The sequence below is a fragment of the Tachyglossus aculeatus genome, chromosome 7 (assembly GCF_015852505.1).
Source record: "Tachyglossus aculeatus isolate mTacAcu1 chromosome 7, mTacAcu1.pri, whole genome shotgun sequence".
NCBI lineage: Eukaryota > Metazoa > Chordata > Mammalia > Monotremata > Tachyglossidae > Tachyglossus > Tachyglossus aculeatus.
In genome coordinates, this window is record NC_052072.1 from 14,830,643 (window position 1) to 14,845,301 (window position 14,659).

Sequence of the window (14,659 nt, forward strand, 5' to 3'; positions counted from 1 at the left end):
TGAATGAGCAGCGTCGGTTAAGAGGCTGGTCCCCGGGCTGCAGGCGCCACCTGGCGGCTCGTGCGCGCTGACGTCTCCCTGCGTCCTCCGGCTTCCGCCCCCCTCCCACCGCCCCGCGCCTGCCAGGACTCGACGTGGCGCGGCCGCGCTCTGCCCTCACAGTGCGTGCCCGCTGCGTCAGGGCGCGGGGCCGTGCGTGCGTGCGTGCCGCGGCGCTGCTCAGGGGACGACGCCGGCTCCGACGCGGCAGCGCTCGCCGAGCCCGAGCCGAAGCCGAGCCGAAGCCGAGCCGAGCCGAAGCCGAGCCGAGCTGAAGCCGAGCCGAGCCGAAGCCGAGTCCGGGAGCCGAAGCGAGCCGAGCCGAAGCCGAGCCGACCCGAAGCCGAGTCCGGCGGCCGAAGCGAGCCGAGCCCGAGGCCGAGCCGAACGGGGGGCCGAAGCCGAGCCGAGCCGAGCCGAGCCCGGGGCCCGAGCGAAGGAGCGTGTCGGTGGCGGAGCCGGGGTCCCGTCCGTCCGTCCGTCCGTCCGTCCCTCCTTGTCCATCCCTCCTTGTCCGTCCTTGTCCGTCCTTCCCGGCGGGATGTCGATGCCGGAGGCGCTGGCGCTGCCGGCCGCGGGGGTCGGGGACGAGGTGAAGCAGGCCAAGGAGATCGAGGACGCCGAGAAGTTCTCCTTCATGGCCACCGTCACCAAGGCGCCCAAGAAGGTTTGGGGGGCCCGGGGCTCGGGGCTGCCCCCTCTCCCTCTCCCTCTCCCTCTCCCTCCGTCCCTCGCTCCCTCGCTCCGTCCCTCCCACATCCCCCTCCGAGTCGTGGCGTCCGGAGCCGGGCCTCAGCCGGGCCTCGCCGCCCTTTGTTTCTCCCGGCCCTCACTCTGCCCCTGCCCCTGCCCCTGCCCCTGACCCACCCCACCTAGGGGTCCCTCCCACCGCTTCTTCCCACCCCCCCTCCACCCCCTGCCCCTTTCCACCCCCGTCCACCTCGTGCCCCTTCCCACCCCGTCCCTTCCCATTCTTTCCACCCCGTGCCCCTTTCCATCCCCCCTACCACGTGCCCTTTCTCACCCCGTGCCCCTTCCCACCCCCTTCCACCTCGTGCCCCTTCCCACCCCCTTCCACCCCGTGCCCCTTCCCACCCCCTTCCACCCCGTGCCCCTTCCCACCCCCTTCCACCCCGTGCCCCTTCCCACCCCCTTCCACCCCGTGCCCCTTCCCACCCCCTTCCACCTCGTGCCCCTTTTCACTCCCTTCCAACCCGTGCCCCTTTCCACCCCCTTCCACCCCGTGCCCCTTTCCACCCCCTTCCACCTCGTGCCCCTTTTCACTCCCTTCCACCTCGTTCCCCTTTCCAACCCCTTCCACCTCGTGCCCCTTTTCACTCCCTTCCACCTCGTGCCCCCTTCCAACCCGTGTCCCATCCCGTGCCTCTTCCCACCCACTTCCACCTCGTGTCCCTTCCCAGTTCCTCCATCGCGTGCCCCTTTCCTTCCCCCCATCACGTGCCCCTTCTCATCTCCCACCCCATGCCCCTTCTCACCTCCAACCCTGTGCCCCTTCTCACCTCCAGCCCCGTGCCCCTTCTCACCCCCCTCCACCCCGTGCCCCTTCTCACCCCCCTCCACCCCGTGCCCCTTCTCACCCCCCTTCACCCTGTTCCCCTTTCCATCCCTCTCCACCCCGTGCCCCTTCTCACCCCCCTCCACCCCGTGCCCCTTCCCACCCCCTGTTATCCAGGGCCCATTTCAAACTCCCACCCCCTCCTCTGTGCCCCACCACACCTTCCCCCCCCCCCGCCCCACCCTTTCAGTCTGAAGGCAGCCCAGCCCAGGTTCGGGCCGGCGCCCCTCCGCTGTTGGCTTCGGGGGGTCTCAGGGATGGGGAAGGGGGGAAAACGAGGCTTCCGGGCCCACTACCGCTCCGATGGCTCCGTCTGCCCCCAAACGAGGAGCAGAGTGGGGCAGCCGAGGTGCCCAGTGGGTTCCCCCCTCAGCCAAGCCCCGGGGACTGCGTGCCCGCTGCCACCGCCTTCTTGGGTCAGAAGGGCCCAGGGTGGCAGGGTGAGGTGCATGGGTTGGCAAAATGGAAGCCACGAGGCCGGGGCCGCCTTCTAAGATGTGCCCCTGGTACCAAATGATGGAGAGATGGGAGAGCGGGTACCACACTGGCGACCAGGACAGCAGAGAGGCGTATGAATCCAGGCAGCCCGCTGGTGGGCTGGGGGCCAGGATTAATTTATTCTCCTTCACTGCCTTTCCTGAGGCAGAGCAAGTGGAATCTATTGTGCGGGGCAAGATCCCTGGCAGGTTCTGGGGCCAGGAGAGCAGTGAGGCTGAGAACCGCATCCTGGGTTTTTAGCATGATTAACGCACAGCCTGGTTCATGAGCCTGATTTGATACAGGACTTGCCTGCCTGCAGCGGGTAACACCGAGTGGGAGAGCACATAGGCCTGGGATTGGGTTCTGGACTGGCACGAAGAGCCGCGGGCCCGCAGAGCTTGCATAAGCCCAGCAGAGCCAGCATTGCGGACGGCCTGGGCACTGGAAGCATTGCACCTGGGCAGAGCCGTCTCCCCTAGGAAGGAATCGGAACTTCCAGTCCGGGAACAGAGTGTCTGATTCTGGGATTCGATCCCCCTCCTTCTCCCCCACACAAAAGAGACCTGACTTGCCCAGGGAATATTTAATGCTATGGAAACATCAGTGGATTTAGGGGAGAAGCAAAGGACCCCTCTGATCTTGTGGACAGTGTGGTTCTGAGGATTGAGATGTAAAGATTTTGGCCATTCATTGCCTCACACTAGCCCTGCGGAAGCCTTCCCAGATAGAATGCCCAGGAACAGATGAACACGTAGTTGGGCTTTTCCCAGGGCCTCCGGGGTAAACTGAAGAAAATTCCATGTCTCGCTGTCTTACTGCTGCTTCGTGCTCACCACCACAGGCCCATCACCCCTTGGCAGAAGGCCCCAGTTTGAAGGTGGTTCGGCACTTTCGTGCTTTTCCGGGAAATGTCTTTGTTGTCAAAGCCAAGGAGTCTGGTCTCGGTTGCCTGAAAATCCTCCTGGCCAGCTAGCCAGCAATGGAAGGTCCCTCGCCTCTTTACTCCCCCTCTTACCTCCTCTCCTCTTACCCCTCCTCACTTGCCTCCCCTCAACACATTTGCCTCCTTCTTACTCTCCTTGCTACCCTATTTGTTTCCTTTCTATTTTCCCTGTTCCTCCTCCCCCCACCCACCTGCTAATGTGCCATATTGCTAGGATAAGTGCTCTTGGTTTCACGGGCTCAGGGTCCATTAGCTGAAAGAGACACAGGCTCTACCAATGATGTGGGAAGACCCAGAGCCCATAATTGGGTCTCTTTTGCCGGTGAACACCTCCCCCGACCTCCTCTGGTTGTCAGCAAGTCTGGCCTTCCCGAACCTCTGGGGTTCAGCATTCTTGTAACGCCTTGTGATCCTAATTCTTCCTCACCATTAGGAAGGTCAAGGAGCGTGGGTTTTGCTGACGGACTAGCTGCAGCCATACATACATATTTATTACTCTATTTATTTATTTATTTATTTTACTTGTACATTTCTATCCTATTTATTTTATTTTGTTGGTATGTTTGGTTTTGTTCTCTGTCTCCCCCTTTTAGACTGTGAGCCCACTGTTAGGTAGGGACTGTCTCTATGTGTTGCCAATTTGTACTTCCCAAGCGCTTAGTACAGTGCTCTGCACATAGTAAGTGCTCAATAAATACAATTGATTGATTGATTGATTGATTGATTGATTGCAGCCCCAAGGTCTGAGGCGAGCTGTCCCAGTGGCCAGGCAGAACTGGAGTTGGGAACTTCAGTGGACACTTCCTCAGAGGGCTGGTCACCAGATTGCCTCTTATGCTGTTGCAGCAAGGGGCTACCCCAAACTCCCCTTTATTGTCATTATGATATTAGTTAAGTGCTTACTGTGTGTCAAGCCCTGTTCTGTGTGCTGGAGTAGGTACAAAAATAATAATAATTATGGTATTTGTTAAGTGCTTACTATGTGCCAGGCACTGACCTAAGTGATGAGTCCTCGTCCCCCCTCCATCCCTCCATCTTACCTCCTTCCCTTCCCCACAGCACCTGTATATATGTATATATGTTTGTACATATTTATTTATTTATTTTACTTGTACATATCTATTCTATTTATTTTATTTTGTTAGTATGTTTGGTTTTGTTCTCTGACTCCCCGTTTTAGACTGTGAGCCCACTGTTGGGTAGGGACTGTCTCTATATGTTGCCAACTTGTACTTCCCAAGCGCTTAGTACAGTGCTCTGCACACAGTAAGCGCTCAATAAATACGATTGGTGGGGTGGGTATAGTCCCTGTCCCACATGGGGCTCAGTCTCAATCCCCATTTTACAGATGAGGTAACTGAGGCACAGAGAAGTGAAGTGACATGTCCAAGGTCACACAGCAGACAAGTGCCAGAACTACAGTTAGAACCCACAACCTTCTGACTCCCTGCCCATGGTCTATCCACCACTCCAGGCTGCTTCTCTACCAGTTAATCAGGTTGGACACAGTCCCTGTTCCACATGAGGCTCACGGTGTAAGTGGGGATAAAGGGCAGGTATTTCATCCCCCTATACATATGAGGAAACTGAGGCCCAGAGAAGTTAAGTGACTTGCCCAAGGTCACACAGCCAGCAATTGGTAGAAGTAGGATTAGAACTCAGGTCCTCCGACTCCCAGACTCATGCTCTTTTCACTAGGCCATGCCGCTTCTCCCTTTTTTCCTAGAGAAGGAAATGAAGCCAAGTGCCTGATGAACAGAGCACCACTTCCCCACTCTCACCCCTTGCAGTGACTCAGACGCCAGAAGTGTAGCTTGGATTTGAGGGGCTCAACTAGCCCCCCAAGGGACCCACTTGGAGTAGCGTTGGGAGTCCAGGCAGTTCCTCCACTGATCCTTGGGTTCAGAGCCCGAATCCCGACCCTTCCTGGAACTGCTCCATTTTCCCTGGTGAGGAGAAGGCCTGAAGCTGGGCCGGATCCCTTTGGGTATGGGTGCTCCGTGGTAATTACTGGGGCATTGGCCCCACTTCAGTGGCCCCATTTGGACCTTCTCAGTAGTTGAGAGACCTGATCTAATGGATGTTGAGTACGTGCCTCCCTCTGACCCCCACATATGCTCAGAGAGAACAGGTTCCTTCTGGTCTGGGGCAGATCAATCCGCTTTCTGTTGTACTTTCCCACGAGCCGTGCTGTTTGGCCCTCAGGAGGTGCACAATAAATGCTATTACTACCCTCAGCATATTGCTTTTGAGTGAGGAGGCTGCTTTGACCTTAGTTTTCTTGATACACCCGAGGAGGAGAAATCTCATGTTCTGCGGGTTCATGAAAGGGCCAGCTGCGGCTTTCACCAAAGGCCAAAGGAAGTATTTTCTTTAGGTGGCTTGTGATTATGCCCAGTGGGCATAATCCCAGATCCTCCAGTTGTCCCCTAGGTGTAGCTCAGGACTCTTCTTCCGTTCCGTTCCGTTTTCAAACTGGGTGGAACATTTCACACTGGTTCAGGATCTCTCAAACCAACCAGTCCTGGCAGTTAAATCAGTCAGTTATTGAGTGCTTACTGTGTGCAGAACACTGTACTAAGCCCTTGGGAGAGTACAATATACCAGTATAGCAGACACAATCCCTGCCCACAGCTGGATTACGGTCTAGAATCTTCTTGCTCTGTGGTGCCCAAAATGTGTAGATCTTCCCTCGGCTCTGTAAGTTGGATGTGGTAGGGGACTTCTCCCTGAGAAATTCATTCATTCATTCAATCGCATTTATTGAGCGCTTACTGTGTGCAGAGCACTATACTAAGCGCTTGGGAAGTACAAGTCGGCAACATGTAGAGACGGTCCCTACCCAACAACGGGTTCACAGTCTAGAATGGGGAGACAGACAACAAAACATGTAGACAGGTGTCAAAACTGTTAGAATTGTAGCTATAATTAGAATTATTTATTCTCTAGAATATAGAATTATGAGAAATCTGATTGTCCATCTTTTCTGGCTTCAGTTTCTCTTCCTTCCCACCCTCCCCATAGGCTGTAATTGGTGAAACTGCTCTCATTCTCCCATGTAATTGGCCATGTGGAAGTAGGTAAATATGTAGTGTTGAATTCAGAGGTGCTCTGGTAGAAATATAATGGTCCGCCTCTCTGGGCTCACCTCGGTCTCCTCCCCACTCTTTTTTTCTCCCTCTTCTCTCACGCAGAAATCATCATCATCATCAATCGTATTTATTGAGCGCTTACTGTGTGCAGAGCACTGTACTAAGCGCTTGGGAAGTACAAGTTGGCAACATATAGGGAAATGAAAACTCATGGGGCGGCCAACCCGGCCACCATGCCCCTAGCCTCCATCTTTCGATTCACTTTCCTTCTCCTTATCTGTAGATTATTTTTGGCTTTATCTTCCCCGCTGCTAGACTGTAAGCCTCCTCGAGGGTAGGGATTGTGTCTCCTAAGATGTTGTGCTCTCCCAAGGATGTTAGTACAGCGCTTTGCACTCAGGAGGTGTTCTATAAATGCTCTCAATCGCTAGCCCTAGGCCAACTCCTGGTCCACGGGCCGGCTTCCGACTCCAGCCCTGGCCAGGGGGTTCCTCACTCTGTCCAATGGAAGACAGCATACAGTGGGCTGGAGTGAAAGAGCTGGGCTTCCAGTAGGAGAGGGGGCTATCGGCTCCTGGTTTCCATCAGCCCGAGAAGCTGCTTGCTCAGTTCCCTTTCCCTGGAGCCCCGCTCTGCCAGCTCTTTCTATTTTTCTCTCCTCTGCCAACCCACCGGGTGTATGATGGCAGCAGCGGGGACTGCACCAAGCCTGTGAGCTCCAGGGGCCGAGGATAATTCCAGTGGGCTGCCGTTCTGCAGAGAGAGAGGTGGTTGGCACTACTGCTGTGTGTGGGCTGCCGGTCGGGATGGGACGTAGAGGAGGGGAGCTGGGTCGGGGAGGGTGGGGGGCCTTTGATTTGGTTAATTCAGTAGCGTAAATCTCTCTGCAAGTCACTGGGTGAGGAAGATCCTGAAATTCTGTACTGCGGCCTTCCCAGTCCCAGCTAGCCTAGAGCCGGTTGGATTCCGAGTTGGCACTAGCCCCAAAACGATCGATCTGCGTTCTCCGGTCTACCCTTCCAGTTTCTGCCCTGAGCTGGAAGGTGAAGAGCTTCCATTCACCCCGGCATCTGGAACTGTCACTCAGGGAAAGGAGCCGCCCCCAACCATCCCCCACCCCCAGATAGTAATTATTATTCATTCAATCGTATTTACAGACTATTGTGAGTATTTACAGATCGTATTATGGTAATTGTAAAGAACTTACTGTAGTAGTAATAATAACAGTCAGATTTGTTGAGCTCTTACTACGTGTCAGGCACTGTACTAAGTGCTAGAGTGGTTACAGACAAATCAGGTTGGACACAGTCCCTGTCCCTAGCTCACAGTTTCAGTCCCCAGGGAGATGGGAGGAGACAGGGGAGGAGCTCGGTGTGAAAGTGGTAGCATCTAGTTCTTCATCCCGGCCGTGGCAAGCAACAGAGCACTGGGGCCAGGACCACAGAAAAGCTAGCCCTGGACCCCTGGAATCCCAGAACCAGAGATTCGCTGCCCCCTGATTCTTGACAGATGAGCTAACTGAGGCACGGAGAAGTGAAATGACATGCCCAGGGCCACGCAGCATCATCATCAATCTTATTTATTGAGTGCTTACTGTGTGCAGAGCACTGTACTAAGCGCTTGGGAAGTACAAGTTGGCAACATATAGAGACAGTCCCTACCCAATAGTGGGCTCACAGTCTAAAAGGGGGAGACAGAGAGCAAAACCAAACATACCAAGAAAATAAAATAAATAGAATAGATATGTACAAGTAAAATAAATAAATAGAGAAATAAATATGTACAAACATATATCCATATATACAGGTGCTGTGGGGAAGGGAAGGAGGTAAGATGGGGGGGGATGGAGAGGGGGACACAGCAGACATATGGTGGAGTCAGGATTAGAACCCATGGCCTTCTGACACCCGGGCCCGGGCTCTATCCACTATGTCAAGCACTGCTCCAAGCGCAGGGGTAGATTCAAGTTAGTCAAGTCTGACATGGTTCCTGTCCTACCCGAGGATCATGGTCTTAGTAGGAGGGTGAACAGATGTTTCATCCCCATTTGGGGTAGGATTCACTGGGCCAGGGTGAGAGGTCGCGCTCCCAGCCTGCGGCTTGCCTTCCTTGGGGAAGGAGCCAGACTGAGGGTCTCCACGTTCTCTCCACCTCCCAGGTCCTCTGCCACTTAAAAATGTCTCCAGGGTCCCGCTGGGGGAGTTGAAGTCATGCCGGGCAGTCCTAGCAGTTAGAAAGCTTTTTTGAGTGGTGATCGGTCCTTCCAGCCAGGTTCTGCCAGATCCCATCCTGGGTGCAGGAGTCTTTTTTTTTTTTTTTTTGACCCTTGGGGGAACTTGGCACAAGGTTGTTTAAGGACCAAGTCCAAGCTGGATCATTAGCAATAGGTGGTCCCACCGGGCCTGCTGTAGAATTGTCCTGAGTTCCCCGGCTATTTGCCCCACTGTCTGGAATCTGACTCCTTTCCACGAGGCTCCACGCGAGATGCCCTGTGAGCCCACTGTTGGGTAGGGACCATCTCTATATGTTGCCAACTTGTACTTCCCAAGCGCTTAGTACAGTGCTCTGCACACAGTAAGCGCTCAATAAGTACGATTGAATGAATGAATGAGTGAATGGAGCCAGATTAGCCGAGCTGGCTCGCTCCCTGGCCCGGGCCTGTCTCCCGTGTTTTAGGAATGGTTCTCCCACGCGCTGGGCGATAGTGAGTTCTGTGAGGTGCAGGTGAGGGATTTCTGGAATTTTCCAAACTGCTCAGCAGAGCCCTTCAGGATGCCAGGGAGACGGGAGGAGTCGGGGAGGAGTCCGGCCGGGGCAAGCAGCAGGGTGTTGGGCTGGGGCCACGGGAAAGCTAGCCCTGGACCCCCAGAACCAGGGAGTCACTGCTGTCCCCCAGCTGTTGCAGCAGTTGGGCGTGCTGGCCCCAGCACACGGGTCCTAAATGCCCTTTATTAGTGGATGGGGTGGGCTGGGGTCCCTGTGGTGGGAGGGGGTGGGGACAGCAGGGATTCTGCTAGGAAGAGTGGGAACAACCTTTGTTGAGTCCTGGGCCCATGTCCACCGCCCTGATTTACTGCTCTGACCCAGCTGGGAAGCCAAGGGGACAGGGTGGGATGGAGTCTTGGAGGACACCAGTCTGAGGAACCAGGGGCAGTGCCAACCCCAGCTATGGCCTGGGAACCCACTTGGATCTGAAGTGCTTTAGTATCCCCCCGCCCCCAAACCAAGCCAGGGGAATCCTAAATGGACAGAAAACCCCAGGCCAGCCCGACCCTCCCACAGGCTTTACCATCCAGCTCTTTTCAGTGACTGTGAGACGTGCCACCTGGGCACAGCTCCTCCTGAGGGGTGCCTTCCCAGTGACTGCAAACGCGTAATCCGGGCTCCGGGTGACATCCGGGCTCAACCAAGGTATCGTGAGAGGGCAAGGAGCCGAGCCCAGTCTCCGGGAACCGGGGCTTTGAGCAAACAGGACACAGCAGACCCGATCATTCACCCCGCGCAGCAGGGCACGGCCCAGCTGCCCCCTTCTGCTGGACCGGATGAGTGACGAATGTTAATTTCTCCATCTGATCAATACGGTGGCCTTGGTAACGGGCTCCTGGCTGCGGGAGAATCTGCTCACTGCCGGTTTGAGGCAGAACGGGAACAGAGCGGGGAGGGGAACATGCTGTTCTGAGAGTAACAAACGGCCCGGGGATGCCAAGGGAAGCTGCCTCTCGGCCCCCACCGCCGGTGGAACCAGAGAGAAAAGCGTGTGGCCTGGGCGGGCCACGTTCTCACTGGCCTGTTGAGCGTAAACCAACTCTGAAGTGGTTCAGAGATCAGGGAAAGCCCCATGGCTGGGATGGGGAAATTGGTGGGAGCTAGCAGCTAAACCTGGTGGACCTGGGATTCAGAGGACTCCCACCTCCAATCCCACCTATGCCACTTGTCTGCTGGATCACCTTGGGCAAATCACTAAACTTCTCTGAAGCACACTGTAATCCCTTCTGTAAAATGGGGACTAAGTCTGTAAGCCTCATGCGGGACATGGACTGCGTCCAACCTTGTACCTACCCAGGTTTTAGTTCAGTGCCTGGCACAAAGTGAGCACGTAACAATTACCATATAAAAGAGACCGATTTGAGCTTAGAGGGGCTGCTGCTGTCTCCCTCTTCCAGTTAAGAGCTCAGATTTTTACACATTCCCTAATAACCCCACAGTGGGGTGATTAGCCTAGAGCTGGCATGAGAACACTTTGCCAGTTCTTTTTTTTGAGCTTGGATCAAACTGTCGCAAGCCTGGGGCTTTTGTCTCCCTTGGGCAGCTCCATCTGCCATGATGTCCACAGTCCGGGTCGACCCCCATCACATGGTCACAGGGTGGCCCAGCAATCTTGCCCCCCTCCTTGTGGCTTCAAGACTTTGCAACCCGCCGGCACCATATGCCCTACTGGCCTCAGTCCTCTGTGTCCAGCCCGGGATCCCTGCCCATCTCGCCTGTCTGTGTAAACTGCTACTTCAGGGGCTTAGGACCCAGAAGTAGTGATCTAAGGGGCAGCAGGGTTGTGGGGACGGTGGCAGAAGCACCCCTGAAGCTGTAGAATTGACTGCTTGCCATCCGTGTGCAAAATCTAGACTCTAAATTCATTATGGGCAGGGAATGTGCCTGCCAATTCTGTTGTATTGTACTCTCCCCAGCGCTTAGTACAGAGCTCTGCACATAATAAGCACTCAGTAAATACCACTGACTTCATCTCCATGCCCCCTCGAAAGAACCTGGAAGCCCTTCTGTCATTCATTCATTCAATTGTATTTTTTGAGCACCTACTGGGTGCGGAGCACTCTACTAAGCACTTGGGAGAGTACAGCAGTATCCACCCCAGCGCCTAATACAGATTTAAGTCCCCTTCAAGCAATCAATCATATTTACTGAGCGCTTATGGTGTGCAGAGCACAGTACTGAGAGCTTGAGGGATTACTATACAACAGAGTTGGCTGACACGTTCCCTGCCTCCAGGCTGTAAACTCCTAATGGGCAGGGAAAGTCTTTACCAGTCCTGCTGTACTGTACTCTCCCAAGTGCTTAGTACAGTGCTCTGCACACAGTAATTCTCTCAATAAAGTCCACTGATTGAGGATGGACTAACGACCGCAGATGAAACCTTTAGTAGACGGGGAAGGCACTGTCCCAAGACTGGGAGCTCAGATCTCCTGAGTTTGCTCTGCTCACTCCTGTCCAGAAAGGGTGGTTTGTAAATCAGAGCTGTAGGAGGTGAGGCCGTGTGCTGGATCAGGCTTTGGTGGTGGGTGGCCCGGGGCCCTCTAATAATTCATCTTCCTATTATTATGGTATTTGTTAGGAAGCACTTACTATGTGCCAAGCACTGTACTGGGCACTGAGGTAGATTCAAAGCAATCAGATTGGACACAGTCCCAGTCCAATATGGGGCTCACAGTCTAAGTAGGAGGAGCCGCTAATCTCACTGTGCCTCGTTCTCACCTGTCCCGCCGTCGACCCCCGGTCCACATCCTCCCCCAGCCTGGAATGCCCTCCCTCCGCACATCCGCCAAGCTAGCTCTCTTCCTCCCTTCAAAGCCCTACTGAGAGCTTACCTCCTCCAGGAGGCCTTCCCAGACTGACTAGGCCCCCTCCTTCCTCTCCCCCTCCTTCCCCTCCCCACAGCACCTGTATATATGTATATATGTTTGTACATATTTATTACTCTATTTTACTTGTACATATTGATTCTATTTATTATATTTTGTTAATATGTTTTGTTTTGTTGTCTGTCTCCCCCTTCTAGACTGTGAGCCTGCTGTTGGGTAGGGACCGCCTCTATATGTTGCCATCTTGTACTTCCCAAGCGCTTAGTACGGTGCTCTGCACACAGTAAGCGCTCAATAAATACGATTGAATGAACGAATGAAAGGACAGATATTGAATCCCCATTTTACAGAGCAGGAAACTGAGGCAAGAAGTGACTTGTCTAAGATCACATGGCAGGCAGCTGGCAGAGCCAGAATTAGAACCCAGGTCTTCTGGCTTCCAGGCCTGTCCTCTTTCCACTAGGCCTCGCCGCTTCTCCGAAGGACTTGAGGGAAGAGGGCGGTACGCCAGCCGCAGCCTTAGAACAGAGTGAGACGTGTCCATGGAGAACCATGGGGGAAATTGAGTTTAGGGAAGTGAGAGAGGAAACTATAGCGGAAACCCAGTCTGCATATGGAGCTGGATAGGCTCTAAAGCCCCCTCCCACCCTGCTCCATCTGGGGTCGGACGCAACCTCTGGCCAAAGTCACCCCAAGGTGGCCCTGTGCAGGCCAATTCCAGTTCCTGAGAGGGAAGTGGAACTTTCCAAGCCTTTCCCAGGTGACCTGAGCCCTTGCTGTGCTCCTGACCGTAAGGAAGGACAGGTGGACGGACGGATGCAGTAGCCCCCGCTGAGCTTCTCCTCTGCCCGGGGGAGAAGCAGCAAGCACTCTCTGCTTGCTCTTCAGAGGAGTGGGCAGGCCTAGTTTAAGCTTCCCATCCCACAGAACGGGATTGTTCCCAGACTGCTTGCTGCGGGATCAGGGCCCAATCTCGTAACCTCTCCGGGCCGCCCTTCCTGATCTGTAAAACGGGAGTGGTGATAGAGAAGCAGCATGGCCTAGTATATAGAGCATGGTCCCAGGAGTCAGGAGGACTTGGGTTCTAATTCCGCCTCTGCCACTTGTCTGCTGTGCGACCTTGGGCAAGTTAGTTAACTTCTCTGTGCCTCAGTTACCTCATCTGTAAAACGGGGGTTAAGATTGTGAGCCCCATGTGGGACAAGGGCACCGTCCATCCCAATTTGCTTGTATCCACCCCAGTGCTTAGTACAGTGTCTGGCATATAGTAAACACTTCACAAGTACCACAGTTATTATTAGTAGTGCTATTATTATTGCTATTATAGATTATTGCTTATTGCTGTTATAGATGCCTCCTCCCTATCTTCTAGGGATGTGGCCAGGACACGATGAGATTGATCACTGGTGTGAAGGTGTTTTGGAAAAATAAAAATGTTTTACAAAAATTTAAGAAAGCAGGGAGAGGGCCATTGTGACTGACCTTGCCAGTTAGTCAATCATTTGTATTTATTGAGCACTTACTGTGTGCAGGGTACTGTACTAAGTGCGTGGGAGAGTATGGTATAACAGAGGTGGTATTCACACTCCCTGTCCACAAGGAGCTTACAGTCTAGAGTGGGAGGCAGGCATTAACATGCATTATGGAAATGGACATAAGTGCTGAGGGTGGGGTGAGTAAAAGGTACTAAAGAAGCAGCATGGTGTAGTGGATAGAGCGTGGGCCTGGGAATCAGAAGGTCATGGGTTCTAATCCCAGCTCCGCCACTTGTCTGCTGTGTGACCTTGGGCAAGTCACTTCACTTCTCTGGGCCTCAGTTCCCTCATCTGTAAAATGAGGATTAACAGTGTGAGCCCTAAGTGGGACAGGGACTGTGTCCAGCCCAATCTGCTTGTGTCCACCCTAGTGCTTAGTACAGTGCCTGGCACATAGTCAAATGCTTAACAACTACCATTATCATCATTATTATTATTACAAATCCAAGTGCCAGGGTGATGCAGGAGGGAGAGGGAGTAGGGGAAATGAGGGTTTAGGGGTTGTAGTTTTGGGGTGAATCTCTCCACCGAATGGCCAGTGGGTTCATTCAGTCGTATTTATTGAGTGCTTACTGTGTGCAGAGCACTGTACTAAGCGCTTGGAAAGTACAATTCAGCAATAAAAACAATCCCTGCCCACAGTGGACCTACAGTCTAGTACAGTCAAGCACTTAGTACAGTGCTTGGCACCTAGAAAGCGCTTAACAAATACCACTATTACAATTATAATTACTATTAGGTGGTTGAAGATCCAGGTTGGAAAATGCCCTGGGGGAAGCTTTGGTCGTCATTCTTTTTCATGGGGTCTGTTCAGTAGATGCAGTGGGAGTAAGCAGACCCCGGCTCTGAGAACCTTCCACTTGGAGAGGCTTTTCCTCCGCTTAGACTTGTGTTGCCTGGCTGCTAATCAATCAATCAGTGTTTTTTAATATTGTTATTAATAATGATAACAATGATCATAGTTTGTGTTAACAGCTTCCTATGTGCCAAGCATTGTACTAAGCACTGGGGTAGGTACAAGATAATCAGATCCTACATAGGGCTCACATTCTTAGTAGGGAGGAGAATATTTTTCCCATGAGGGAACTGAAGCCAGAGACGTGAAGTGACTTGCCCAAGGTCACACAGCAGACAAGTGGTGGAGCTGGGCTTCGAACCCAGGGCCTTCTCACTGCTTCTGGGGAAGGTTATCTCAGCTGGGATCCCTCCAATGGCTCTGGATGCTGTATTTGGTGGCATGTAGCCACCCGCCCGGGGAGCAGTGTGGCGTGCCCTTCCTTCAGGGCCCCACGAAGTGCACCCAATCACAGTAAAAGCAAAGAGCTCCTCATTGGAGTCCCGCCTACTGCCTTTGCTGTGGATTGGGTTGCAGCACGTCCTACCTTAAATCCCCAAACCACATG

At 53.8% G+C, this 14,659-nt stretch overlaps 1 protein-coding gene across 2 annotated transcripts in view; it reads left to right on the forward strand.

Moving 5' to 3' along the window:
• The first annotated feature begins 484 nt into the window (after positions 1-484).
• Positions 485-14,659, forward strand: part of AHCYL1 (adenosylhomocysteinase like 1) — a 43,727-nt gene continuing 29,552 nt past the window's right edge. Inside the window, exon 1 of one of the 2 annotated variants that reach the window (XM_038748816.1) lies at positions 485-706. In XM_038748816.1, the coding sequence (XP_038604744.1) occupies positions 581-706 (126 nt within the window). In that variant the 5' untranslated portion in view covers positions 485-580. The remainder of the gene's footprint in view (positions 707-14,659) is intronic. The other variant, XM_038748815.1, reaches the window with a different exon arrangement.